The sequence below is a fragment of the Haliotis asinina genome, chromosome 6, assembly GCF_037392515.1.
Source record: "Haliotis asinina isolate JCU_RB_2024 chromosome 6, JCU_Hal_asi_v2, whole genome shotgun sequence".
Lineage (NCBI taxonomy): Eukaryota > Metazoa > Mollusca > Gastropoda > Lepetellida > Haliotidae > Haliotis > Haliotis asinina.
In genome coordinates, this window is record NC_090285.1 from 60,586,085 (window position 1) to 60,598,683 (window position 12,599).

At 38.1% G+C, this 12,599-nt stretch overlaps 1 protein-coding gene across 1 annotated transcript; it reads right to left on the reverse strand.

Annotated features, from left to right (window-relative positions):
- Nucleotides 1-261: 261 nt before the first annotated feature.
- LOC137287348 (large ribosomal subunit protein bL21m-like) lies at nucleotides 262-9,789 on the reverse strand. The gene is made up of 7 exons (XM_067819602.1): nucleotides 9,680-9,789; nucleotides 8,168-8,291; nucleotides 7,769-7,827; nucleotides 7,329-7,492; nucleotides 6,600-6,652; nucleotides 6,061-6,164; nucleotides 262-2,449 (listed from the first exon to the last, which is right to left on the reverse strand). The coding sequence occupies exons 1-7, from the start codon at nucleotides 9,756-9,758 to the stop codon at nucleotides 2,388-2,390; spliced, it is 645 nt and encodes a 214-aa protein (XP_067675703.1). The 5' UTR covers nucleotides 9,759-9,789; the 3' UTR covers nucleotides 262-2,387.
- Between the last annotated feature and the right edge of the window lie 2,810 nt (nucleotides 9,790-12,599).

Genomic DNA, 12,599 nt, shown 5'->3' on the forward strand with positions numbered 1-12,599 from the left:
ACAACGACATTAGCATCTATGTTAAAACATCACTTTTCACAGAAAAAATGAAGTTATGTATCCATAAAAAATATCATTCTTCATCATTGACTCTGTCAAACCCTGTTGGTGGCACTTCCATCATTTCCACCTCTATCCCGTCCATATGTTCTGGCATACCCGTAGCTGACAGAATCAGCTTAGTGGGTAGACTCTGGTCTGTGAAGTGTTGCCATAATTGTGTACCCCCAGGTCAGTTATGTCACCTCAAAACAAGACATCTCGCCATTCACTTTTTATTAAATATATGAACAAACGTTGACAACATTCATGAGAATGCACATTCTGTTGTCCATTAATTATTCTGCACTTCAGCAATTACATATTTTTGGCATTAAATAATATTTACTCATTGTTGCATATTGCTGAGTGACTGACCAAGAGCTTATGGCTGTTCAGTGTGGAACATATCATCAGGAGAAGTATCAGGCTTCTAAACAACAACTAAACCAGACACCCTTTATTGGCACACAACTATCCATATCAGTGTGAAGAAGTTTCATGAAAAGTTTGAGTATATTGTCACGACGAGCTAAAATTGCAAATGCACTTTTCAAATTATAAGCAACAAATGCTAAGCCAAGGTCAAGTATAGTTTGTGTTGGATAACCATATCAAAAGCAGAATGATCACAACAAAACAATCACAATGATTGTCAACAGCTCATTGCAAAATAGTTTCTACAAACACATATTGTTTATGCTTTAATACAGATAACTGATGCTCTTCCAAACAAACACAAGAGTCATCAGAAGATGACATATCCCCACGCCTGCACATATTTGAAAGGACAAATCATCTGACAGTTTCTTGATGTTTTCTTAGAGTAAGTTTGAGTCGTTTCCATGCAAGTCATGAAAACTATAAATGCCATATATCTGTAAACAGCAAAAGGCACCACTTCAAGATCTGTCTCATATATCTGCCAAGATCTGTTGAAAGAGATGAAATGGTTTTCGAGTTGTGCTCTGGAAACGAAGCCTATCCCTCCATTTTACGACTAAGTCTGATTTGTTTCCATGGATACCAGGAAAAATATAAATGCCAACACATTGAAAACAAAAAAAGGCACCACTTTGTGGTCTGCTTCAAATATCTGCCAAGTTTTGCTGTAAGATATTGAATAGTTTTAGAGTTGTGCTCCGGAAACGATGCCCATCCCTCCATTTTGAGGCTAATTCTGTAACATTTCCATGGAAACTGGGAAAATGATAAAGCACGAAAATTTGTAAAAAGACACCACTTTAGGGTCTCCCCTACATATCTGCCAAGTTTTGCAGAAAGATATTTAGAAGTTCTTGAGTTGTGCTCCAGAAACGAAACCCATCCCTCTATTTTGAGACTAAGTCCAAAACATTTCCATGGAAACCCAGAAAATTATAAATCACAAAAACCTGTAAAAAGCAAAAGGCACCACTTTGGGATCTGCCACATATATCTACCAAGTTTTGCTTCAAATATTACAAAATTTTTTAGATGTGCTCCGGAAACGAAACACATCTCTCACTTTTGAGACTATGTCCAAAACGTTTCCATGAAAACCGAGAAAATAGTAAATCATAAAAACTTGTAAATAGCAAAAGGTACCACTTTAGGTTCTGACTGATATATCTACCAAGTTTTGCAGAAAAATATTGAACGGCTTTTGAGTTCTGCTCCGGAAACGAAGCGCATCCCACCATTAGACAAACACCAAGATGTTCCATGGAAAAACAAAAAAAATAAAAATGCCCAAACTCTGTAATTAGCAAAAAGCACAACTATAGGTTGAGATTATTATATCTATCAAGTTTGGTCTAAAAATATCGAACGGTTTCTGAGTTATGCTCCGGAAAAAAAATGATTATGGACAGACAGACAGACGGACGAACGAGGCGTCGACTATATCCCCCCGCATTACATACCAGGGGGGATAAAAAACTCCTGTTCCAATAGTGACTGCCTGAGGAATTGGTATAACTCCCATCAAACCCAGACAGCACCAGTGTATCTGCTGTACCAGGCTCTTCAATAGTAAGCTCAGTTGAGTAAACAGAATTGTAATGTTGTCGGAATGACTCATGAAATCAATTTAAAGCAGATTCTTGGCATTACATTGCATATAAATGAGTAGATGGATATCAACTGATGCTGCCCTCAGCAACTGTACTGAAAAATCACTCATCACGGTAGCATGTAATGGATGTAATTGGACATAGTAATGTTATAAGTCAGCTTGTAATTGTACTGTGGACCGACAGTCACTGATATCACATTTTGTAAATGTGATCATGTAGACAAGGGATCTATTAATTCACACTAACAGACATGCAGAATATTTGAATGATGCTGTTTCCATTTCCCTGGTTTCAGGAGATCTGCCTCAGCTGTATGTTGTTAATGAGAAGCACTGTCTGTTCGTTCCGCTTCACTGAAATAGTCATCAAAAGCAATGTCATAACTACAAATACATCAAAGCATTAGCCAAAGTATTTGTTCAGTATGGAAAACAATGGGGATGGAAATTAACCAAGAATGCATATAAGCCTTAAAGGGGCACTGATGCGGAGCGAATAATGTTTCTCGCCAACGGTCTAATTACGAAACCAAACTGCAAATTGGTCAGCGCCCGCTCCCTCGACCGTGACAGACAAAGGGACTGGGCTCCAGTCCATAGTAGCAGAATTTCTTCACCTAAACAGTCAGAAGGCCGGATTCCCATCACATGTCTTTATTTACAAATATCCACGGTATTCCTTGTCTGATCGTAACAAAACATCCCAGCAGTGTAGTTTTTCGGATGCTTGGATGGTATAGTGACTGATCCAATTTGATCCTATTTCTATCCTCGATATTTAATCATGTTACGTGAAAATATGATGTCTACATGCACGTAGCAAGCCATTTCTTTCAGTCCGAAAGATTGCAAAGCTTTATACTTAGGTAGTTTTGAGTGTTAGTTCAGCTGTGATAGCAAATATCATACGTAAATTTTGGTAGCTATGGTAGCTACCTTGGTTTATTATTTACAGTGATCATGATATTTAGCATCTTTGTAGCACCAATAATGTGCCATGACTTATATGAGGTAGTAACTGCTGAGTTCCCAGTCGACCCAGGTGGATGATATTGGTCTGATCAAACTCTGAACAGTGGCAGTCATTGGGACGACGAACTGTAGATAGTTCGACAGCAACCAAATCAGCATAAATACATGTGGACATTTTCAAAACTTTACTGGGCTACCCATATCAGATACCTGATTATTACTGATGGAAAATCAGTGTCAGTAAGAAAAATCAGTGACACTGAATGTTTCACAAGGCCTCATTTTCAAATCTAACATATGTTACTGCCAGTGCATTGATCCATGGGCTGCCGATACAATTAATCAATACAAAGTTTACATTGTTGAATATCCTGATAAAATATTTCAAATGAGCCACGATACACTGTTGTTCAACTTTGAATATTGCTGAATCAGGAATATCTGTCAAAAAAAGACTTACTTTTCTTTGAAGGTTAATATATATGCTTATTTTCTCTTCATAAGTAAAAATTTTCTTGGAAATTCTTGCACCATAAACTCTGTACACAATGCTCACATTATCAACAGTCACAAAGTCCATGTATGAACTTAATTATCTTACTTTCGAATAAAAATTGAACAACGCTGTCAGATTTTGAGAAAATACTTTAGAACTGGTTTTGTTTTGACCTTAAAGTTTTTATAACTGGTGTTAGAAACAAAGATTTTAGTATCATGATACTTATCGTATCACCACCCTTTTATTGGGCTTTGTATCGTCTCCAAGCTTCAGTGCACAATATAGATATATAGGCAATATATCACTGAGACTAAAATTTCAGTATTATGACATTTCATATAGCAGGTTGTATGGTAATACTAGCACTAGTTACTGCAGCAACAACACAGTGTCATATACAGATGGCTCAGCATGTTGCTTGTCATCAATGTTGTGAGCATGTTTCTTCTTGGTTCTTTAAACATTTGAATGAACTTTTTTAACTTTGAATTAACATCACATGATTTATCTGACATGCAGCTGATTTATGTCTGCATTATGCTGCAACCATGCATGTAGTCACAAATCCAGGTGGGTGTGCACTCAAGTGTAACAAAGTCTTCCATTGATTACACGATGCCATTTAGAAAGCAGTCAAATGCAACATATGTCATGTTTGGGATTAGTAAAGTACAAATTCCAGTACTTGTTTGGTTGAGTCCCATCCGGGATTCGAACACGCACCCTCAGAGTCATCGTCAGCACACAAAGTCTGAAGGTGCGGGTTTGAATCCCGGATGGGACTCAACCAAAAAAGTACTAGAATTTGTACTTTACTGAGAAAGTGAAATCCCAAATATAGCACATGTTGCATTTGACCACTTTCTAAATGGCATCGTGTAATCATAGCTTTCAGCCGTGCTAGCCATGACAATTCACACTTACCAGAGGGGTATACAAAGTATGCAGTGTAGACTACCATTTGTCCAACTTTCATTTTGTGGAAGTCGCGGTGGCTGAGCAGCTGACTTTGAGTGCTGGCGATTAGGTGCCTGACTCTGAGGGTGCGGGTTCGAATCCCAGATGGGACTCAACCAAAAAGGTACTAGAATTTGTACTTTACTGAGAAAGTGAAATCCAAATATGACATATGTTGCAAAGTCTTCCATTGGTTGTCAAGGTAATTACATAACATCACAGAGACAGTCCTCAGGTGCACGAGACATACATATATGTACATATTGTTTATGATGTACAGCCTGATAGATGTTACGTTAAAACTGCATGTGGTCAATGACTGAAGTTGTGTATTGCATATTGTCATTAGCAGACAGACAGGCAGACATGTAGATGTCAATGAAACAGACAATGAGCTTTGTCTGTGACAGAGACTGCTTATCACAATTAACATATGTTTCCATGGACATGTATTAAAACATTTCAGTTTTCAAGCTGAGCAATTTTTAACAATGAAATTAGTATTTCTAATGCTACATTTTCTTGAAAACTTGGTTTGCAAATGTGCAACCAAGTATGGGACCAGTGTTTTATTAATACTGCAGACCCAAGATGCTTGTAATCACAAGAAACATCTCTTATTCTCCAACTTTTAACCACTGTGATAATACTTGCATGCATCACTTGCTGAGTTTTTACGAATCCCTATCCCAGTTCAAGAGCGCGAACCTAATCACTGCGCAGAGCCATGAACTCTGATTTCACAGGGTTTTTTCATCACATTATTTTCCAACTCTGTAAGTTGAATTTGCATTTTTGATAATTTCTTACTTTAAGTCAATACCAAAAGGTATGAAAATCTGCAAAGTTGTGTTTTGTGTTGCATGTTACCTTTAACTAAAATAATGAAACTAAAAGGAAAACTGTCGCAACCCTTTTCCTTCTTATAGTGTATTTCATTGTTCTTTAGAAGTTTAGGCCAAAAGCCATCACTTCCTCTCAGATAATTTCTGTCAGGTGATAATGAAATACCGAAGTTGAAGCACAAACATCTGGCATCACCAGAACATATTATATTTGCAAAAAATGTGCAAGTTAGAATCTGACTGACAGGACAATTTGTGACTTTTAGCCATTAAAAGGCACTACTAGAGTATTGAGATGCAAAAGGCAAAACAAAAATAATCATGATTGGTACTACCAATAACTGATGCAGTTGTCCTAGTGATGTAAAATATTTTGGAACAAGAATTGAGTTCCATAGTAATGTAGATAAGCACGAATGCGAGAGCTAAGTTTAAATATTAGACAGTCTTTACCGCAAAGATTACTTAGTGATAGAGTGCCAAAGAACTCTAGCTGGCCAAGTGAGCACCTGAAGTCCCCATTCCTCAGTTAACAATGGAAGTACAAGCACAAGTATTGTACATACATACTGAAGGTCATAATCTTGATCTGATATCATAAATAAGTGGTTGCTTGTAGCCAACAGACTCCACATTGTGCTATTGATACATGTATGTTTAGTTTTGGCCGATGGAAACTGAAAATTGCTCACATTTATATTTGCGATGACCCTTTGTCTTCACATAGTTGAAGATTGTTTTGAAGTGCGAAAGTGTCTTCTCCACAACAGTGGCCTCAACATACACTTGCTCACGGCTGTGGAAAGAAGAATTACAGGATTACGCACAGTTGGAATACCATGTAACAGTAAAAGCAACATTTTTCACCATAATCATTTAACTCTGTGGAATTTACATGTGGAATTTCCCAGACAACACTGGCAATATTACTGGTGATGTATCAATGAATGTATGAAAACAAGGACACACCCAGTCATGTCTCACAGTAACATTTTAATTCTATGCATCACTGCTTTGCGTAAGAAGAGAATCAACTTACAGATTGCATGTTACTGCAACAAGGCCAAATTAGCCAAACCTATTTCAACAAACACTGGTTAAACATGGCTGTCCATAATAAACTCTTTTCAGACAGAAGGGAAAATAGCAGAAATTAAGTACCACAATAAGAGGAATTTGTTACACAATAGTAATGACATGCATGGTGTGAGATTTGTGTGGAGAAACCAACCTGAGCATTGGACAACCGACCATGGTAAAGTCTTTACTCCCAACCATCAAGACCTGACAGAAACCACAAACTGTATGACATAGTCAAAGGGAGGTAATTCAATTCACGAAGGCAACATTTGTCCTTTCCAAAACAAGTGTTCATTTAAGAATTAAACAATATGAACTGTCAGATTTAAATGTGTTTCTGTGTAAGGACAAAAGGCAAATTGGAGTGGTACCTTAGCATTACGCCTCATTTATGTTGATGTTTTGTAGTTACATATTATTATTTACAAATAAATTCGACATGTTAGTTTGATGGAAAAAAGCTGATGGCGATGCAGGTCCTGTATGCTCACCATTTTGCTGAAACCCACAAGCATTGTCACCTCTACAAAATAGTGCCAAAACATCTTAAGCAGCATGAATCAGAGTGAGTGAGTGAGTGAGTTTAGTTTTACGTCGCACTTTGCAGTATTCCAGCTATATGGCGACGGTCTGTAAATAATCGAGTCTGGACCAGACAATCCAGTGATCAACAACATGAGCATCGATCTGCGCAATGGGGAACCGATGACATGTGTCAACCAAGTCAGCTAGTCTGACCACTCGATCCCGTTAGTCGCCTCTTACGACAAGCATAGTCACCTTTTATGGCAAGCATGGGTTGCTGAAGGCCTATTCTACCCCGGGACCTTCACGGGTTGCATGAATCAGAAGAAATGGAAATAATTAATTATTATCTCACCTTCTCCAATCGGATCTTGTCCCCAACTGTGGGAGGGAAGTTGTGTTCTACAATGATGATATCTTCAGCTGTCACTTTGCGCTGCTTTCCTCCAACATGCACAACAGCAAACAGACGTCCTAGGTCTGGGCTGCCAAGCTTGGACTCAATTTTGCTGATAATATCTGCAGAGACAAAATATATCCTTCAACAATGAGCTGAATGGTCAATATCCTGTAGGATCTGAATAATACATCAAAAAGACTTATATTATTCCACTCTAGGTTGATACATAAGCCAAAATCACATCATCACCATGATTACTGAAACAAGATAGATGAATTTAATTCTGTTTGAATTAGGTGAGGACCAAATTTAAATGGGACTTCCCATTATGTATTGCCTTCTTTGCTTCGTTAAATATCTATCATCTCTGTGTTCATTTTCACTCCCAGCCATACCTTTACTGTTAGTACCAGCTACACTCCACTCTGGACTTGTGCTCAGTTCAGCTGCTGGGCTGCAACATGGATTCCCTTAGTTTCTGAATCTATACTGACCAGCTAAAGTTTTATAAATATGTATGTGTGCATATCCCTTGTTGATCAACTCAGCCTTAATAATTTGTAGTCATGGTTAATCATCTTCATGTAAGATGACAAAAACATAAAAAAAATTAAAAAATCATATGTGTTCTTGTCTGTTGTTTAGACAATTTTGCAAAAACAATTATGACAATAGATCATCTCAACATCCCCCACTCTCTTCTCTTGAGTCTCAATAAAAGTCATTGTTCTCACAAATGATCAGATCCCATTTAACAATTTTCATTTCAGTTGCTCCTCAAAAGAAATACTGACCTGTTTGTGGTAGTACGTGAAGAATTAGAAAACATTCTTCCAGCAACACCATCAAACTGCTGATGCCTCAGATGCACACTGATGCATGTACGAGGGCATCTCAAAACTGCAACTTCCTTTTGCACTTAAAAAGTAAAGAAAGACAAATAATGATGACTATATTTGAAGACATAGTGTATTCCAGAATACTAAGCTTGTATGGAAACAGTACAACAAATACAATGTAACATATTACATTTGAAATGACACATTCTCAGTAAAAACAATATACAAATACGTTACTTTTGACTACTTCCTAAATTGTATTGTGTATTCAAATACATCAGGTCCATACATCATAATGTGGGATGTAAATAGTTCTGAATAATCTTCCAAGTAAAAATCATAAAAGTCTCTACTTACTTAATCTGAAATAAGCATCAAAGAAGTGTAAATTACTTGGTCAAAGATCCTGGACAATAACCATTTCTTTGTCTTACTGTACACACCACAAAATATTGTGCCATATCAATGTAATTCTTTTTCAGCTTCACTTTCAGGAAAAAAGTAACTTCATTTACTTAAGATATACTTATAGTTGCATCTTAGACACATGACTGTAAAAGTTTACAAAAGTCCCATGAATATCCCTAAACCTCCTGGTAAGTGAGTTAATCTGAAACAATGGCAATATCAGACAAATGATTTCATAATATCTACCAGCATGATCAGAGATATAGTGTCAGTCGAATGCTGCTTGCCAGAGAGCAAACTCACACAAAACATTTCAAATGCACAGTATGATTCAATAATCTTGTCAATATATTTTAAGAGTGACCTTCAATGATGAACCTGTCAATATTTTGATCTTTATCAGTATCATGGTTATTTTGATAGCGTGAAAAAGTCTGTCCAAAAGAAATTAGGGAGGGTAAGAGTTCTACGTGTAACCCCAGTTTCTAATGCATATATTCGGATTATTTCGAGGGTTTAGGTTCATGGTTACGCCCAGGGCTAGGGTAAGGTTTAGACAGACTTTTCTTATAAAAAGAACATAGGCCCATACTGTTAAGCACAGAATGATTAAAAGCAAGAAGACACAGTCATCAATATCCCCCCGCATTACCTCCAATTTCAGTCTAAGTCACACTTGTTGCCGTGGAAACTCGCAAAATATTTTATTAAGAATACCAAAAGTACCAAAAGGCACTAATATATCACCAGGTTTAGCCAAGTTTGGTGAAAAAATATTTAATGGTTTTAAAGTTCTGCTCCGGAAAAGATAAATGTGCACGGACGGACGGGCTGCATTTTAATACCCCTCGCAAAACACGCTGCGGTTGATAAAAAAGAGGTAACGGGTGCAAATCTTTCCAGCCATATACCTAACCATAACCATAGTCGAATCGAACTTCTTACTCCAAATCCGACACGTGAAATTGATCTGATAGTCACGTCAGATCGATGTGATCATTTATAACAACTTCATAGTTGCGAGTCTGAAAAAAATATCAACTCTGGTGCCATTAATACCTGATCTTAAACTTTGTGAAGATACTATCCTTGAAAATTGAACGTAGGCTGATCTCAAAACAGCACCCGTGACAGCCATTTTGATTTTTGAATTACCTCCCCTTTACACCAATATTTTTACCTCTTTTCTTAACGAGGGATTGTATAAAAATTAATAATTCCATTTAGGTTGACATTGATTGTTTCAGTAGCTTTATATCATAGACTTGCAAAGGAAACTCTACAAATATATGTGTACACTTCCTTCCTTCCTTCCTTCCTTTGATTCTTCGCAGATAACAACATTTCGCCAGCTTTATATATCTGATGTAAAATATTAGGTATCTGTTGAGAGAAAGTGTTCCTTGAAGAGAAATATGAGGTGGTGTTTGATGAATAATATAGGGTGTGTTTGTTGAAAATATGCTTGCTTGAAAATTGATGGTCTGACTCAAGACGGGCACAGGATGATGCTCGGAGAGGAAAGAGAGTTTCTGATTCCCTGTGCTGTGTTGCATTTTACTGGCTATCACCGTCTGTTATCCCATTAATTGTTATTCAACATGGTATCTGTATTTCACCAAACAAAAAATAGCCTCGTACCTGGGTTGTCCTCTATTCGCCCACATCTCTGTTCGCCTTCATTCTTAAAACAACACTTCATGGTCTGTTGACCATAGATTACGCAATGATAAACAAGCATCACCCCTATGATCCCTCTTGTATTTGAAAGAAGAAGAAGAGGTATACCGAGGCATAAATGACTTTATTTGTTGATATTAAGTGATATTTAATGTCTTAATGGGAAAAAATATTAGGAAGACTATTTCCCCAGATTGACTGGGATATATACATTTAATACCCAATTGATGTACACAGAGTGTAGATTGGAAATATTTCCAATACAATATTACTCAGAATATTTTAACATCTAATACGTATTTACATAAGATTGGAATTAGAGACTCACCTTTATGCCCACTTTGTAAACAGGCGCGATAGTCTGTATGGCATCTTCTGTTTGAGTGTAGAAGCAGTGTGGACAGAACTTTCTCATAGCTCGGGATATTGGGCGAAGGACAAACTGAATTAACATTAGGAAATTATTTGTTTTTTTAGGGAGAAATTATCAAACCCCCAAACATTATCTGCCTTACAGTAAAGAAGAATATTTACACTATGCGCAGAAAAGAAGTTAAACCTTAAAACTTTCACCAGGTCAAAAGTGAGATAAAAAATGTTACAAATCACGTAAAAGCATTGCCTTTGCACACGGCGACCAAGCTAACTTGTATCTCTTGGTAGCATAAACATGAAAAAACGTTGCTTATATTTTGAAATGTTAGGCCAATTATAAATATAAGCACCACTAAAAACGGAACGTTCAATGCTTTACATGTAAACAAATAATGGAATTCATATTTTCCTACTCCACTAAATATTCTTAGAACAACAGTTAATCAAAATCACTTTAGCCATGGTCAGGCGGAGTCAGGGGTGCATTTTTTTCATCCTAATTAGTCAGTTTTGATTTTGTTGGCGATTGGAGACGCAGGCGAATAGAGATGTAGGCGATTAGAGACTACTCCCACGTTGACGATGCCCTCCAGTGACCCTCCACCCATCCACTCCTCCACTCAAGGAACCTACGACAGGAACCTACGGCTGCACCGGTGTAGCTGTCTCTGGACCAAAACAACATTACAAGCAGACAGGCAGACGGGACAAGCATAGGACAGATCAAGATGTGGAAGGCCGCGAGTAACAACATTAGATGAAGACCGGGGTTTGAGAACGTAACACCCGCGAAAGTGTTTCCTGACGGTAACGTCATCAGCGACGAATGCCCTTGATGACCGTGTGAGTCGATACACGGTGGCTAGACGTCTTCAGGCAGCAGGTTTCATATCCGACAGACACTTCGAAGGACACATGTAGACACAGATTGCGTTTGGCCCCGAGTTGTTCGTCATTGGCAGGCACGATAAGGACAACGTGAACGTTCTACAGTGACCAGCACGTTAACCAGCCATGTCCCCGATCGAGCACATGTGGGATGCAATAGACAGACGCGTGCAGAACTAACACAAGCCCTCAAGGACGAATGGCGTCGCATACCACGGGACCTTGTCCGAAGTCTGACATCTTCGGCTAGATGATAGGACAAGATGCTAAAATGATGGTAGCGAACATTAATTGTGTGTAACTGAGTACCTGCTTATCCTCTGTGTGATTGAAAACTAATTTTCAGGACCCCGAGTGAACTTCCACAAGTCTGACGCCACATGTTTCTGTAGTATGCGTGTGATTTTTAGCTCAGGTTGAGTAAAGATGCTGTTAACACCATCGCATTATGTTCCGTGTGGCTAGGTAGTCTGGGCCAATGATTTTGACCTCTTGAAAACCTTGTATATTTTCTTTTGCCGGCCAGTGTATATTCAGAGACTAAGGACCAGTAAACAAACCCATTGTTCCTAAAACTATTTTCATTAACTAGCCTTAGTTATACACTAGCCATACATGTATAACCCCAAGCCTTTAAAACAATGCACGGTTTCCTGAAGGTGGTTTTGTGTCGCAATGATTTACAGAAGTCCTAGCTTCTCGCACAACATTTAGTTGTCCCCGAGTGCTTCCAAAAGCAGTTGTGAGCTGGGTTTATATTCGGGTTAGCTGGGTTTATATTTCGGTTCAATCACGATGTGTTAGTTCAATGTGCGAGGAAGGCCGAAGTGAAACTGTTCTCACACATATAACACACTTTTAAAAACGTTACATGGTCATGGGTATAGCGACAAATGGCGAAACAAAATCGAGACAAAGCGCCGGTATTTCAACTCAGTCGTCTGATGGTCCGCAGTTAGACAAATGTTTCCTAGGATGAATTCTGATTCGACCACGAAAGAAGTCATCTTCGTGCAGGCGCATTTTGTGCGTTGAT